Genomic DNA, 18,112 nt, shown 5'->3' with positions numbered 1-18,112 from the left:
TGCTTCCTCCCTTTCATTGAAAGATTCAAATTTTTTGTATAAGGATGGAAAAAATCATCTCTCCCCAAAATATTTCCCTTTCAATTCACTACTTTTACTTGAAAACTCACTTCAATGACATGAACAAAAGCAGTAGGTGCAAGAAAATGGAAGTGAGGGCTATAACAATTACTTGATGAATGAGAAATAAACATGGGGGAAGGAACAAAGAATGTGAAATCGCAGTAATCTAAGATGGAATCCAGAAGAAGCATGCTAGTGTCAGCTCTGTACGAAAGCAACTGATCAGCTTTGATAACCACACATTCAACGAGTCTAGTGGTATATAATGCATTTCATTCTCGGATTTTATTAGGAAAATACCTTCGATTATATAGACATATATGGAGCGGTTGAGAAGTTACGAGTAAGTCAAAAATAACGTCAAATCCTTGATTTATTCATTCAGCCGTATTCACTTTCAATGAAAACTGATTCGAACTGTTCGTTGTATTTAAAGATGTAACACTTCGGTAGGGCTCCTGTGCCAGTCCGTGAATTGACAGATTTTCTAGGTTCTCCCGATGTAGGACGTAATCATGTATCTCGCAGGGAAGTCTTTGGATGGAAGAGCGGCTAGGCGTTCCTTATTCAACCCTGGTAGGCCCTATATACTATTTGAGCTCGACGAATTAGTCCTCCTGAGGTCTAACCCCACCTCATCGGTGTATTAGGGATTCCTAATACTCTTTGAAGACCCTTAAAGGGTAAAAAGAAGGATTAGCAATGCAACTTACATCTCATTCTGCCCGGACTCAGTAGGTGGAACTTGGTAATTTCCATGCTAGCCATATAAAGCGGTATATCCAACCCTAATATGGAGTTTCCATCCAAATCCTCTCAGATTGGATTCTTGTCGGCAGATGAAGCGGTACGATGAAATGATGGTTGCCTACTTCCAGGCCTAATTATTTCGGCTGTTCAATCGGTTCCAGCGCGAGCGTCTGTTTGATTCCTTCCGTGATGATAGGTGTGACCTCGTGATTTTTAGAAACATGCAAAATTCTGTACCAATTTCGACTAGGTTTTTCGTCTGGCACAGGTTAGGGAGCGTCACCCCTTCTGAATTGTACACAAATTTGAATTAATTTATTTAATTCACGCTGACCAATTAAACTGAATCTACTGAAATTCAGCTCAGTTTAGTTTATATTATTTTCAAAAAGATGTGCTTGTAATGGCGGATACCAAGCTTCACAATCAAAATCATAATCCCAGACAAACAGTACCTACCTACTGTTATATATTTTTATACAACTTCTTCTTCTTCTTCTTCTTCTCTTTTTTATGGTCTTTGCGCGAAAGACAGTGTGATAGAAGTGTGATAGAAGAATCATTACAACTGCAAAAAATGTTTGGTAATATACATTATGTATGATTAACGGAAAAACAGATTTCAAAAACAGATTTTAGATGTATTATCAGGGAAAGGGATAATACTTGCCAAAACTGTCAAAGTATTATATAAAAATTATAAATCCGTTGCACACATTCTCAGGTTGACAAATCGATAACTCATAAGATAATAAAATCTCCTTAGTCGTTAGTACAGTTTCTTTAATTGAATAATTTAAACAAACTTAATTCAATAGCATACAAAAAAATCTAGATGCTTTATATACAAATCCAACTATATTACAGGTTCCAGGAGGGAAACAATAATCCTATCAAAATCATCAAGAATCCGTTGATCGTATTTGTTTCAGCGTTTGCAACCAGATATATTTATAGGTTACTCCCAATTTCATTAATGAGAGTTCGATTCAGTAGCAACGAAAATGATGTGCTCTTAAAATTATTTACATATTTTGAGAAAGATTGAAAATATTCAATGCATACATTTTTATTTTACCAAACTACATGCCAACATCATCATCGATGGTAGAAAAAGTAACTGGGAGGAAAAGAATTGACAGATATTCACTTCAAAACAAAATTAAAATTACTATTTCATTCTTGTTAGGAAAATGTATGTGCAATACTTCATTTCGCAAATTAAGTTTTTTGAGTAGGCAGTAACTGGAAAAAGTTAATTTTAAGAAAATGCACTCTTTTACTTTGTCCGAAGTGAATATTTCCCAAAATAAATTCCCCACTTAATGTTTTGTATGACTATATGAATCACCATAGTTTAGCTCATGTGTAATTTTTTTACATCAATGAAAATGAGAAAAGTGAAAAGTAAACAACCCTAACTTCATCATACACACCTCATCTTTCGGAATATATGGTTGTAAGTTATTCTGAGAATAGTAAAAATTTCGATACCAGTGAGGATCGCTTTGAAATAAATTTTTGTTGGGTCGTACTATAGATATTTACATTTTTTTTGTAGTTTCCAGTACACGCCAACTAGGCTATTTCGCACGTTGAAAAATAAGACCTCGTTCTTGAGCTCGCACAAGTTTCTCCTTCTGAGAGTTGTCGCTTGTTGAAAGGTGACAGCTGATTGACGAAAAAATAAATTTCAACAGATTTTTAATAACTACTCTTTGATGTGTAAATGCAATAACCTAGACATAAAAGTTATAGAACATCCAAAAATATGTAAAAATTAGTTGGTGGTATAAACTTCTGAACCATTCTCATTCAGATATTGTTTTCTACAATCTTCTCAGAATCGGGCTTCGAGTTGCAGTTGAAGAAACCAAAACTAACCCAGACGAAATTAAAACCAGCACAACCCTCACATGAACTTACGTAACTATCACCTTAAAATTATTGTTCACAAGGTCCCTATCCGTGTTTAGTTTCTCCGCATTGATAAAATCTTCCACAGAATTAACCGTAATATTTTTCTCAAATTCTAGAAGAGAGGGTGTTAAAGAGGACTGATTGCTACTTATGGTCGATTTGAGAGCAACTTCTTCAGCTTTCGGAGCTTCATCATTATTCTGCTTGTCCTTCATACTAAACTGCTCAAGAATCCTCATCAAACTTGAATGCTCAACTTGACCATCTGCCTCTGTGGGTAAGTTAGCAGCTACGATTTTCGGTCCTGGATTTGGAGAAGGGGGTGGAGTTGGACTGTGACATGGTTCACTCTTGTTGCAAAGCAGCTCGGTAGATCTTTTGAGGGCAGTTTGGGCATTCTCTCTGTTGATCTTCTTCACCAGAGACTCAGACCTCCTCACCGGAGGCTTGGGCTTCTCGATATCCTCTTCAGCCACAATGAGACTCTCTATATCGGATATTATTTCCTTGCTGTTCCTCTGCGTTTTCCTGGGACGAGGCAGGCTTGCGTCCTTGGGGTTGTAGTGCTCCAACAGACCCAGATCCCAGTCTTCTAACCCTCCGAAGGAATCGTCGCTCTCTATTTCTGCGGGGGCTTTTCGTGTGCGGAGTTTCTTGAGCTGCTGAGGGAAGATGGAACCGAAGCTGCGGCATCTTGTGATGTATGCGTCGAGTTTTCCTGTGGATCCACTTGTTGGTTTTTTCGAGTCGGTTGGAAGGCAGGTTTCAGAAGTGTTTCGTTTATTCGAGTTGATTTTCAGGGAAGAAGGTCCTGAAACAGATAAGTAGGTGAGAGAGCAGAATAATAAATAGTATTAGTGATCCCTTCAATTTGTTCTATTGAACTGGACATTCTGCAATTGTTTATTGGGAACCAGAGATCAACAACAAATCAGTCGTAATTCATTGATTCGGTGTACAATAGGTATCATAAGTGGTACTAAACTAAAACGCGAATACATGTTTGAACTCATTTTAGAAAGTTCAGAAACGGTAAGTTCAATCTTCGACTTGATTCCATGCTGTCCCAGTTTGAGAGTTGGAATAATTTTCATTTTTGATAAAAAGTTTGAGACTTGCTTCCATTTCAAATATAAATATCAATTTGCTTTATATTCTTCTTTGTTATTCGTCTATGAGATTTCGTTCCCAAAAGAGTTTTTTCTATTATTTTCCATAGAAAAATTTTCAAGTGATCAACAACTTGACAGATGAAGTGTGAACGAAGAAATATAATGTTTTTAAGTGATCTGTTCAACTGATACCAAAAGAAAAAGTATCTTCAAGAGTAATAACACAATAAACGTATATTTTTTTCGGAGTCAACCATTAGTATTAGTGAAATGTTGAAAAACATTTCATGATCTTGAAAAATCCCAAAAACCAGAATATTTTGATACCTAAATAAACTATTTGATATTGGAACAGTTGAAAATTTAAGAAACAAGGCAACTTCTCTTTTCAGAGGGACATACTTTTACTTAAAAACCAATTCTTTGTTAGCCACCCCCCCATAACAACCCTCAAATAGAAAGAATAATAGAGTAATGCTCTATTCGAAAGATATTCCAATTCTGTGTCCAACCTTGTACAATTTTTAACATGGAAATCATAAATGATGCTGAAAAATAAATATTCCTTTTTGTTTGTATTTAATTTCGAACTAGAAGTGAAACCAGTCGAAAAACTCCATTGTATCAAATGTTGGAATTGTATACCATCAACTTGCATACAATGATATAAACGAGCTACTATTTTCTTTTTACATTCTGAAAATTTCAGGTAATTTTTTCCCGTCAAGTAGCAGTCCGGTGGAGTCAAATCTCCCAATGTAATGAACACACTTTTCAGAAAGTTCATTCCAGAGGTTTTGACTCTACCTGTCAAGTATTTTTTTTTCATCTATGTCGAAACATACCAGCCAGGGGAGTAGTTGTTTTCTCATATCCGAGACTGGCTTGAATTTTCAAAGTTCATTTCTTTAGATTTGTTTACTGCCTATCTTCAAGCATAGCCCACTGACTAATAAGAAAGTTTGTCTTCCTTATTCAGAGGAATCGAGCAAATTTCGGATATGCAGTTGGTTAGTACCTCGTCCACTAGATGGAGTGACATTTTTGTTGTTCTCTCCAACGTAGGACGAGGAATGAAATACTCTGAAAGAATTTTGATTTTCAATTATGTAATATCATTGGCTTTAGGTCGATGATGGCCACTATCTTGCACTGACGAGTGGCTAAGGAGCCCGAAACAGGTCTGCTAGTGTGCCCGTTCCAAAATTGAAGGTCGATTCTTTCAGTTGTATAGCCAATTGCATATGCAGAAAATTTTCTGTGAAGATTCCTGCACTGACGCCTGTCGGATATAATCCAACGCCGTTCGTGGTATTAGCCAGGGGAGTAGTTGTTTTCTGATAGGCGTGTCAGTCCATTCAACCTACTGTTTAGGTATATCCGAGAGTAGCTTGAACATTAAAAGTTCATTTCTTTAGATTTGTTTACTGCTTGTCTTCGAGCAATAGCCCACTGACTAATAAAAAACATGATGAAGTTATTGTGGTACATTTTTCAATATTGAAAAATGACCTGAAAGACCTGTCTTTCGAAAAAATTATCCGCCAACTCAAAACTATTGAATTCATTGAGGGGAACATCATGATCCACTTCATCAAATGCCTTTTGAATGTTTGTCAATACAACATCTAACTGTGACTTTAATTCCAATAATATGTCATATTCACGATTAGTAATAAGAAATTAATCAGTAACTATAGACTTGCCAAGTACACAACCATTTTGTTGGGAAATAACATATTTCTCAACATGTTGAATCAATTCAGCGTGAATTAACTGTTGAACCTCTGAAACCTCTAAACCTCTGAAACCAAACTTTTACGTAGATTCGAAATAGATGAACACTTTAATCTAGTAGACCACTGTTATAATATTCATGCAGTCATTGTTCACTGTGGTTCTGGCGTTGAATTTGGTCATTATTACGCCTTGGTCAAAGAAGAAACGGACTGGTTTAAGTTTCACGATAGTCGTGTCACTAAGTGTTCTGGCGATGTCTTGAATTCATTTTGTTTTATGAAAGAGAGGATATTGGCAGATCAAGATCTACAGATGATGTGGTGCTGCAGGTTTTTCAGAATTTTCCTGCAGCTGAGAAAGCAAATGTGCCACTGGATTCTATCAAGTCGCCCCGGAGCGTCAATTGATTTTTCTCGTTGTTTAATTATTTCATAATTCGTTATACTTTCTTTTTTATATATCAAAAATTTCAAAAACTGTTCAAATAAGTACAAATTTTTTGGGGCTCTCCAATTCAGATTTGGACAAAATGGATAAAGAATATCTTAGAGAAAAAGATTTTATGAAAACAGGATTTTACCTTTATCGATATCTTCAAAGTGCGTCACTGTCAACTTCAATTCATCATAGTTCGGTAGAGACATCACGGATAAGTTCTTATTCATCCTCTTCAGGCTTTCTTTCTCAGTTTTCGAGTTCCTTCTCTCCTTCTGATTACCATTCTTGTTCGTTTTTGCATTGTCGTGATTATTGTGATTATGGTTATGGTGGTGGTCTCTATTATGTCCACTTTCGTCTTGGTCGCACAGAGGGCACTTATAATTTATCGTTTTCTTCACACAAATCGTCTCTTCCACCGGTTTTTTCTGCTGAAAAGCCTGCAATCCCGATTTAGCCACTGCTTCGATCTTCTCGCGGAAATTTTTCTTGTGTTTCCTTGGTGGAGGCGTGGGAGTGCCATTCTCGTTGTTGAAAATTATGGAAAGTTTGGGATTGCGCAGGTGGATGTGTTCTTCTTTATCGGGCACCTCTAGATCTGCATCTGTCCAGTCCGAAGATCGTGAAAGGGGTTTGGTTTTGATAACGTTTTCTTGCTTGGAGGTCGGTTCTACGGAGCTAATGTCATATCTGAAAAAAATCAGTCATTCTTAGTTTCATATTTGATATCTGATTAAGGAGATATTTTTCAACGTTTTCTTTCAAGATCTACTATCTACTTTTTGTTCTGCGACAACTAGATTTAACAAAAAGTACCAGTGCAGAAAAAACTAACAGTGTCGTCCATTTCAAAACGTTTACTACAAATTGCCGATTTCTGACTCCGGACATCTTCAATAATGTAAGGAACGCTTTCTAAAGTAGACTTCGGACACTTTATCTGTTGATTATGTTGCCATTGATATTACTTTTGTTGATTTCCTCATTGAAATGAACGACAGCGAATTATCTGTTTTTTCTTAAATAAAACGTTCAACATTTAATTTATCAGTACAGAATGAACCAATTTCGGAAAAAATCACAATAGTAATAGAGAGACAAAAGACTTTTCAAATGATGTATCACTTGACCCCCATGCCATTAAAAAAAATAGGGGGGAGGTTGCTGACCGCAGAGGGGTGATGTTTCACGGTTGATTTTCATAGATAGATTGATAGATAGATTCGTTTATTTAACTACGTTATATAATGTTTGCAGCAGGTCATATATATACATAACAGTCTAATTCTCACAAATTCTGAACAAATTTTCAGATATTAAAAAAACAAAAATATAAAATATAAATCAATAATAAATATAGCATAAACATACAATTTTAAAAAAGACTAACAATATCGTAAATCTGCAACAAGAATTCTATACCAAGATTAACAACAAACTTCCCACTCTTACATATTGTTATTATATACAACTATATATTTTGTAAATATTCTAGCTCACTGTAAAAACATTTAGATTTCAAATATTGTTTCATTCTGATTTTGAACTGATCAAAATTAAAACTTTTCAATTTTGACGGAATTTTATTATATAAATTCAAGTTTAAAGAATTCATTCTGGATGTTGTCAAACAAAATTTGGGTATTTTCAATAAGTCGCCAGATCTGGTGTTATATTCATGGTAATGAGAGAGTGTTTCATAATTTTGGTTATTTTTATGTATCTCCAATATACAATGAAATATATATATATAAAGATGGCAAAGGCATGATAATATATTTCATGAACAACGGTTGGCAGTGGTCGAATGCTGGAGCATTTGCAATAATTCTCAATGATTTTTTTTTTGTAAACGAAAAACATATATTGCTGGACTGGAATTACCCCATAAAATAATGCCATAAGAAATTCTACTATGAATCAGAGAATAGTAGATGTTAAGTAGAACATCTTCGTCACAAATCCGTTTCATCTGCCTCAGAAGGAATAGATGGGACAATATCTTTTTACATATATTCTCGTTATGGGTGGACCAATTTAACGAGTCTTCTAGTTGGATTCCCAAAAGATTTACAGAACTTCCAGTTCGTATATTATTTTGACTAGAGACGATAATGGTTTGAGTTTTCAGTCTATTTAGTTTGAGCTTATTATAATTGTACCATATCTCAGCTTTGTCTTCAATTTGGTTTATAGTGGTATGGAGACTATCAATATTTTTTTGGGATGAGAAATAGGTAGCATCATCCGCATATGACACCATATCATGAGGGTACATGTAAAAGAAAAGGTCATTAATATATATGATGAATAAGAGTGGTCCCAAAACAGATCCTTGAGGGACACCATGAGGATTTTCTTGTATGTCTGATTTGCCGCTCTTTGAAGATACATATTGTTTTCTACCGGTCAAATATGAAGGAATAAAAGAAAGTGCAGGACCTCTTATCCCATAAAATTTCAGTTTTTCGAGGAGGAGGTCATGAGAGACACAATCGAAAGCTTTCATGAGGTCACACAAAATTAAAACATTATGTTTACCTTCTTCAAATCCTTTTATAATTGCGGCGACAATTTGACAGACAGCGTTCACTGTTGATCTACCTACACGAAAACTAAATTGGTGTTTGTGGAGAAGATTCAATTTTTCGAAATAGGCACTTAAACGGTTTTTCTTAAATTATTTCGATAACTTTGTCAAAAGTACAGATTATAGAGATGGGTCTGTAATTTTGAGGGTCTGTATTATCACCTTTTTCAAAAATAGGCACCACTTCAGATAATTTGAAAGCAATGGAAAATACACTTTGACGGAAGCATTCGTTTATGAGAATTGTAAAATGCTTCAAAATAATTCCAAGAGAATCTTTTAATATTTTACTGTTGATATCATAAGCATCATAGCTATTTGAACGACCCAAAGAAAGTATTGCACTCTCAACTTCAGCATCCGCTACAGGTTCCAGAAAAAATGAGTTGCCTTGAACTGGCACGAATTTAAGGTAACTAGATGCATCAATGCCGTTGGATGACAAGGAGTGTATAAGATCGTTAGCAACAGTTACGAAATAATTATTTATGTAATCTGGGAGAATAATGTCTTCGTTATCCGTAGCATATGAACGGTTCCTCTCGTAGTTGATTATTTTCCAACTATCTCGAGCTATATTTGACGAATTTCTGATGACATCATTATAGGCTTGTTTTTTTGCCTCTATTATCATAGCTCTGTATTGATTCCGGTAATTATTGTATGCTTCTTCATCTGCAGGGTTTCTAGAAGTGGCAGCAACCGTAGAAATAACGTTCAGTCGCGCTCGCATGTGTCTGAGATTATCATTAAACCATTTAAATGGCGTTTTATTTGAAATATTGACTTTAACTAATGGGCAATAGCGATTGACAAGATTCTCTAATGAAGTAATTAGAAGATTAGCTAAATAAAAATAATATTTTTTTATTATTTCCTTGTTAAAAAGTACATTGTTATACGTACAGTGACAAGGAAAACGTCTGAGGGTAGGACACGTTACAGAGTATAATGTTTGTAGTAATCAATAATCTAAAAATATGATACATATAGGAATATACGTATAATTATTTGTTTGGCTTAGATTATGTAAAAAAAATAACTATAAATAAATGAAAGTCAATTTTATCACATAGTTGTGATATTTTGTCATTAAAATATAAAAAAAACAGTTCAAAATTCGTCAAGTGTGTAGCAATTTTTTTGAAAATGTTAAGATTTGGTGATATTTTAATTGATTCTTTTAATTTATTAAACATTTTTGGTCCAAGATAAAGAAAACTTTTCTGATAAAGAGTTGTTCTATGAATATTGGGCATCAGTTTGCCTCTAGAACGAGTTGGTTAATTATGTCGCTGGAAAGGTGTATTATGCTTGTTTCTATGAACGTATATATATAATTCATAAATATAGAGACCAGCAACAGTTAGTATCTTGAAATTTTTAAAAGCATTTCTACATGATTCTCTCCAACCAATACCGGCAATGATTCTTACTGCATATTTTTGCAAAATAAATATTCTTTCAGCAGCAGATCCGGTACCCCAATTCAAAATTCCATATCTCAAGTGACAGTTTATGGTCGCATAGTATAAGCTCAGTAAAATCTCTTTACTACAAAAATTAGCCATGAATCTCAGAGCATAGCAGTTTTTTCTCAATTTAATACAGAGGGTCTCAATATGAGGAGTCCATGTGAGTTTGTAGTCCAAGGTGACGCCTAACATTTTTGTAGAAGTACAAGATTCAATTGGCAGATCCCCATTTTCATGGATAACAAAATGTTCGGGCCACTTACTAATTGTGAACTTCATCATCACAGTTTTAGATGTATTGTGTGTTAAGTGATTTTTTTCTGCCCATATGTTTACTTGTTTATGTACATCCTGGGTTCTTTCCTGTAGGGTCGTTACATCAATTTCCTTCACTATGAAATTTGTGTCATCTGCATACGCTACTGTGTGAATAGTTGACAATCCTTGAAAATATTTCATCAGGTCATTTGCATATATCAAAAATAGTATAGGTCCAAGGATTGATCCCTGTGGGACACCCTGCCTAATGGTTGCCAACTGACTGAGAGTGTTTCCAACACTGACACGTTGCCCTCTATTTTCCAGGTAGGATTTCATTAATTCTAGGGCAACTCCTCTTACACCATATCTTTCCAATTTCCCTAATATCAGGTCATGCTCCTCCAGAGCAATCGAAAGCTCTGGAGAAGTCTATGAACAATCCGCAAATATGGAATTTACCATCAAGTGCATTAACCACATGCTCATTGAACTCATAAAGTGCTGTTTCTGTACTTTTGTTCTTTGTGAAACCGTGTTGGTTTTCTGAAAAAAGATTATTTGTTGTGAAGAAAGACATTAATTGACTTCTTGAATTTAGTTCAAAAATCTTGAAAATACTTGAGAGTAAGCTAATTCCCCTGTAGTTTTTATAGAGGTTTTTATCCCCTTTTTTATAAATTGGTGTTACTTTTGCTAGTTTTAGACTATCCGGAAAAATTCCATTTTCAGTAGACAAGTTTATGATATACGTCATTGGGCTGCAAAGTTCAAAAGAACATTTTTTCAACAAATTGTTTGATATCTCATCGTAACCACTTGCGTTTGAATGCTTTAAGCTCTTTATCAATTCTATAATTTCGGGTTCCGTTAGTGGAGGCAAAAACATTGATTTTTCGCATATTGAGATATTGCTATTCATGTAATCGAAGTCTACATTTCGCGGCTGTATGAAATTTGAGAACTCATTATTGAAGTTGTTGGCCATGTCTATGTTTGATACATCAACATTAGGCTCGTGTGTATGAAAAGAGTTCCAATTTGTCTGACTGAGAGAAGTAATGAACGCCTCGGTATTTCTTTTGTTGATTTTTCTTTTGTATATTATATTATTGTTCAGTTCTAGATTTATTCTGTTCAGAGAAATATACTGACCGTAATGATCTGACAATGCGCATTCAACTACTCTACTTTTATATACATGTTTTTGGGAAGGTCTGTTAAAATATTACAGACCTTATTACACAACTCGACGTTGTGCTGCCAACTCTTGTTATATCTGTTATAGTCAAATCGAAAGAAATTATGACATTCGATAGTTCTCTCATAATGGCGGATGGGTTTAGAAAGTTAACGTTGAAATCACCCAAGATAATGACTTTTTTATAAAGCGGATGTAAATTATTCAGTAATTGTTCAAACATAGTTATGAATGTATTAAAATTACCTGTGCATGGTCTGTATAGTACTACAATAAGTATTTTTTCGGAAGTAATTTCAATGCTACAAAACTCGCAATCCATTTCCTTACAGTACATACCATATAAATAAAAATCGACGTGTTCTTTGAAATTTTCGATTACATGTCCGTTTCTGACTTACAGGGGCGGTCAAGTTTTTTTGTGGAACGCCCTCTATAGATTTTAGGTAGTGAAGACACGCCTGAAGAAGCTACTGCAACACGTGTTGCGTTTTGTGAAACTATTTAATGACAATCTCACAATAAATTATTTCTTCAATACAATGTTTGGTTGCTGGGACATGCTGTATGTATTCCAAGAGTACAGTTTTCTCCTTCCGCTAGCTATAAAACACTTTAATGTCCAAAGAAACAGTTTTCAGTCAGGTCTGTTGTACTGTGTCGGAATATTATCTCGAGTAGTTACACGAGAAATAATTATAATCATTCCGTTGTACTACAATTGCACCATAATTCAGAAACGAGTTTGCCGCTCTAGGTCTTCAGCATAATGGTGCAATAACCTGGAGATGGCGGTCTTCAGCAATCATTCTTATATTGTGTACTTCCGCGCGCTGCAAACATTTCATTGTGTTTTTGGTCGTCAACGAGAAACTTGATTTGAAGAGAGTTCATTTGTGAGAAGGGATTTGGGAAGGTGTGTGAGGCTTGAGTGATAATGAAAAAAAAAGAGCCGTATCTCAGTGAAAACACACCAGATGCAGATCATCCACAAAATTATTAAATCAGATCAGCAGAACTCTTCTGATATCGCTAATTCACAGAAATATACATCAGAGGAACGTAAAGTTCAGTAACAGTTGGGCTGAGAAGCCCGCGATTTATTTCCATCAGGAGTACCCAGTTACAGGAAATGCTATTATTACGTTCATAGGAGATTAATATTAAAAATAATGGAATACAGGGTAGGGTGTAACTGAATAAGTGTAAAACATTCAAGGATGTGATTCCTCATCTAAAAAAAGATAGGATCTTTCATATAAAGAAACATCATTGGAGCATCCCTTGTTAAGATACAGCCCCTTAAAAGGGGTAGGTACATAAAATTTGTATAACAATTTTTTTCACAAGCACTGAAAAAGTTACAATATTGAAATCAACCTGAAGTTTTGTACTACCAAAAAGACACTTAAACAGTATTTTATTTATTTGTAAGGGGTGGAAAACGCAACCCCTAAAATTTATTTCCAATGTAAGATTTTGTCTTATTTGTTCACCATTCAAAATTTAATTTCCAATAGCCTGTTTCATTCTGAACAAAAAATGTCTCTTGGGTTTTTTGCCTAAAATAAACCAGTTCGCAGCAAAAAATTATTTTACGAACAACTACAGAGATACATCGTCATAAAGGCGAACTGAATTTATTGTTATTTTGTAGTTATTACCTGCATTAAACGAATAAAGAGTAATAAACAAAACTAATTTATTAATAACAAAACACACAACATGTAGAAATCATAGTAAATGTTCAATATGTCTACCTTCAGACATTATGCATGCGTCTAGACGTCGGCGCATTGAGCCACGTATTCGCCCAAATATTCCTGGAGTCTCTCTGATTATCCTGCATGCATCGATGATGCGGTTTCTCAAGTCCTCTACATCGCGAACAGGAGTACGATAAACCAAATGCTGTAATAAGAAATCGAGAGGATTGAGATCCGGGGATCGAGCGGGCCAGTTTTGTGGTCCTCCACGACCTATCCACTGATTTGCATATGTTTCAGTTAAATGCTGACGTGCTACTTGACTAAAATGGGCGGGAGCCCCATCATGCATAAAAAACATATCCCTTCTGACGCTCAAAGAACTTCCTCCAGCAGTACTGGATGCACTTCTCTTAAAAATTGAACGTATGCCTCACCATTCAATCGAGGAGATAGAAAATGAGGCCTAATTAAATCATCCCCAATAACTCCGAGCCACACGTTAAGAGAAAACTGTTCTAGATGGTCAGTTTCGACAATAGCGTGAGGGGTTTTCATCAGCCCATATGTGGTAATTATGAAAATAATCAATTAATAATCTTGTCCCGAGAAAAACCACATTCGTCTGTGAATTCTATCATCTTCAGAAAGTCACAATTTCTTCTAATAATTTCCAGCATCCAATTGCAAAATTCAAGACGGTTCGGAAAGCCTCGCGGTAACAGTGCCTGTACTGATTGCAGATGATAAGGGTATGAGAGTTGTTCCTTTAAAATTCGAAATACCATCATATGATCAACATTTAGCTGGAAAGCAATCTTTCTAGTATTGGTAGTAGGTTGTTCTTCAATCGAATTAAGTACTGCTTCCTCAAGCTGTGATGTTCGTATTTCTCGATGGCGACCACAATCCTGCGTTTTTTTGTCGAATGAACCATATTCTCGTAATCGTTGATGAAGTCGAGCAAATATTCTATGTGAAGGATACTGCCGTTGAGGATACATTTCAGCATATCTTCTAGAAGCTTCTAACCCATTCCCCTGCGACAGACCGTGAACGTAATGCATATCTGCTATTTCCTCATTTGTGTATGCCATTTTAATAACAAGTGAATTATTAAAGTAACAAAATGACGATGTATCTATGTAGTTGTTCCTAAAATAATTTTTTGCTGCAAACTGGTTCATTTTGGGAAAAAAACCCAAGAGACATTTTTTGTTTAGAATAAAACAGGCTATCGAAAATAAATTTTTGAATGGTGAACAAATAATAAGACAAAAAGTTACATTGGAAATAAATTTTAGGGGTTGCGTTTTCCACCCCTTACAACCATGGGGTAAACGAAATAAATTACTGGCTAAGTGTCTTTTTGATAGTACAAAACGTCAGGTTGATTTCAATATTGTAACTGTTTCAGTGCTTGTTAAAAAAAATTGTTATACAAATTTTATGTACCCTCTTTAAGGGGCTGTATCTTAACAAGGGATGCTCCAATGAAGTTTCTTTATATGAAAGATCCAATTTTTTTTTCGATGAGGAATCACCCCCTTGAATGTTTTACACTTATTTAGTTACACCCTGTATATTAATGTATAAAAGTAAATGCTAAAAAAGGTATATATAAAATATTGGTATACGTATAATTTCAAAAGAGAAATGAGAAATTGAGTATATAATACAACTGCGTTAGTTAGTTTAACGTATAAGTTTGAAAATGACCTCATAGGACGAAACTGCCGTAACGTTAGTTACAAATAAAAGTGGTAAAAAACATAGAAAGTTTAAATTCTCTTTCTTCATTATGATTTCTCACCACGTAGTAAGTATATTAGGAACTTCCTTTGCACGCTCTCAATAGATGTTTCTTGATAGTCGTAAACTGTTCTCCTTAAACAGAGCCATACTCTAACTTAGATCTGTCATACGCAAAATATAGCAATTTTAAGGTGGCAATACTTTTGAAGTTTTTGCCATTTCTGTAAATGAATTCAAGCATTATATTTGCATCAGCAGTATATTCCTTATATGTGTTGTTTACAGTGCCTTCATTTCAAAACTTCCTAACCCTAGTACTTCGTTCAGCAGGGAGAATTTGCCGTAGGCAAAAAACACGTCAATTTATATATCGAGGGGGAAGTTTAAAACCAGTGCCAGTGGGTTTGACCCCCTTACCCCTAGCTACCCCCACTTAATAATATTAAATGGCACCCCCTATCTTGTAACATATCATTTTGAAGATCTTGAAAATCCTCAGTCAACCTCGTTTAGAAAACTGAAATTTGTTGATTCGTTCACGTAAAATAGGGCAAAAAGAAAATTAATTATAACAAAATGTAAAAATTTATGGAACCGCTACCACTGACTCAATAACGGTATGTTTATATCTCCTTTTTACACGAAGTTTTATGCTTTAGCTGAAAGTGAGATAAGGGCACACAGTTGCTTCTTGGCGTCAGTTACAATTAAATGGTGAAAACTTTTATCAGAATTAGTTATTCCTGATTTTAAACTGTTTGTCAAGTAGTGTCAGTTGCAATGACAGCAATACAATTCATAATGGTGTACACTTTACAAGAAAGAACTGAAATTAGTTTTATTTATGGTGCTAAAGATAGGTGTGCTCGTAGGACAGCCCGGGTTTTTAATGAAAGGCATGCAGGCCAAAATGTGAGTCACCGATATGTTCTAGACTTTGTTCAAAAATTTGAAGAGTCCGGTTCTGTGTGCAACAAAGCAGTAAAGCAGCCGAGAGTTCTTACGGAAGCCGCACAGATTGAGATTTTAGGACAATTCGCCGTTGAGTCTACTACTTCAATTTCGAAAGTCGCTAAGTTAGTAAATATTTCAGTTGGTTCTATACACAGAGTTTTTAAACTAAACAAGTTATTTCCTTACAAAATGAGTATTCATCAGCAACTCAGTGAGGATGACTATGATAGGAGAATTGAATTTTGTGAAATAATGACTGCAAGAATTCAAAATGACCCGAGTTCAATAAAAAATATTTGCTTCAGTGATGAATCAACTTATTTTTCTTAATGGCTTTATAAATAAGCATAACTGTAGATACTGGGATAATAAAAATCTACACTTGTTTCGAGAGGATCATACGCAATATCCACAAAAAATAAACGTCTAGGCTGGAATTCTGGTAAACGAAATAATTGCCCCTATTTTCATTGAAGAAAATTTTACTGGACAATGTAATCCATCCACTCATATCACAGTCCTTAGAACGCCAAGTTGATGAAGAAGACAACCCGCTCTTGAAAGAACAAAATTTACATTTTCAACAGGACGGCGCACCGCCACACTACGCATTGCATGTCTGACAGTGGTTCAATCAACGGTATCCTGACAAATGGATTGACAGAAGACGTGCTTTGGAATGGCCGGCGAGATCTCCGGATTTAACGCCATTGGATTTCTTTCTCTGGGGTTATCTGAAGACAATGGTATACAAAACTCCCCTGCAAGATATTCAGGATCTAAGACACAGGATTACTGACACATGCAGACAAATTAATAACGAAACATTTACAAAAGTCCGACAGGAATTCGAGAATAGATTGTACTTTTGCTTAGCTACAATGGTGAACATTTTGAACACCTAATAAAGTAAGGTACATTTATTCAATTGCAATAGCTATTATTTTATTTTTTATCATAATTAATTTTCTATTTGCCTTATTTTATGAGAACGGATCAACCAATTTCAGTTTCCTAAACGGAGTTGAGTGAAGATTTTCAAAATCTTTAAAATGATGTGTTACAAGATAGGGGGTGCCATTTAAAATTATTAGATGGGGGTAGCTAGGGGTAAGGGGATTAAACCTAAAATACCAGGCACTGGTTTTAAACTTCCCCCTCGATATCTAAATTGGCGTGGTTTGCTTCAGTACTAGGGATGGACATGATGAAATGAAGGCACTGTATGTTAATTTACTGCCGTATGTTATACCAAGATCTTTTATCGCATGTACGCGGTTGATTGTAGTATTGTTGATTAAATAATCGTATATTAAAGTTCGCTGTTTTGTTGTATATGATATCATTTTACATTTGGATGTGTTCAGATGTATACGATTATCATTACACCAAAGTTTGATTACATCTAATTCATGTTGTACACGTTGGCAGTTAGTAATGTCGTCGATTTCATAATATAGTTTCAGGTCGTCTGCAAATAGTAGGCTAGGAATATTCCAAGTTGCCAAGTCATTATTGAAAATTAAAAATAAAAGAGGTCCATGATTAGAACCTTGTGGTACACCAGATGTAACTACGTACTGAGCCGATTTCAAAGATTCATATTCAACAATATAGTTGCCTTAGAGAGAAACAACGATTATAGCGATCATACAACTCTACGATACAATATCTTTCCGGCGAGGTCTGAGAACAGGAAAAAGTCGCCGGGGTACAGATCTGGAGAATACGGTGAATAATTGAATATTATAACAAAATATGAGTTTTTTCAACATGATGGAACTCCGCCACATCGCAGAACCAGTTGCAGAGATTTTCTCAATACGACTATGCCAAGACGATGGATAGAAACCAATGATCCTATTGAATGGCCACCACGTTTACTTGACCTGACCCTTCTGGACTTTTCATTGTGTAGCTTCATCAAAGACAATGTATTCAATTCAACTTTCGATAATACTTACGAACTGAAAGGAACAATGAGGAAGGCTGAAAAATTGCCATGAAAATGCTATTGCAAGAGCGAATATGTTTTTGAGGAAGGATGTACAGCAATATGAACATTTAATGAGATATCGTGAACGACGTGGATGGTTAGGAGTATTTTACACTGATTATTTTTCTGTTTGTTACTTGGTATGGTATGGTTC

General features: G+C 35.1%; 1 protein-coding gene across 2 annotated transcripts in view; it reads right to left on the bottom strand.

Moving 5' to 3' along the window:
* Positions 1-1,579: 1,579 nt before the first annotated feature.
* LOC111505086 (uncharacterized) overlaps positions 1,580-18,112 on the bottom strand; it is an 82,134-nt gene continuing 65,601 nt past the window's right edge. For both annotated transcript variants that reach the window (XM_074176907.1, XM_023159835.2), the window contains exons 3-4: positions 6,166-6,713; positions 1,580-3,544 (exon numbers count right to left, since the gene is read on the bottom strand). In XM_074176907.1, coding sequence (XP_074033008.1) covers positions 2,736-3,544; positions 6,166-6,713 — 1,357 coding nt within the window. In that variant the 3' untranslated portion in view covers positions 1,580-2,735. The remainder of the gene's footprint in view (positions 3,545-6,165; positions 6,714-18,112) is intronic.

The sequence above is a fragment of the Leptinotarsa decemlineata genome, unplaced genomic scaffold (assembly GCF_025532065.1).
Source record: "Leptinotarsa decemlineata unplaced genomic scaffold, Ldec_3_MD MMD2_tig00002082_RagTag_RagTag, whole genome shotgun sequence".
Taxonomy (NCBI): domain Eukaryota; kingdom Metazoa; phylum Arthropoda; class Insecta; order Coleoptera; family Chrysomelidae; genus Leptinotarsa; species Leptinotarsa decemlineata.
Note: the sequence above shows the minus strand (reverse complement) of the source record. Positions and strands in the feature narration are given on the sequence as shown.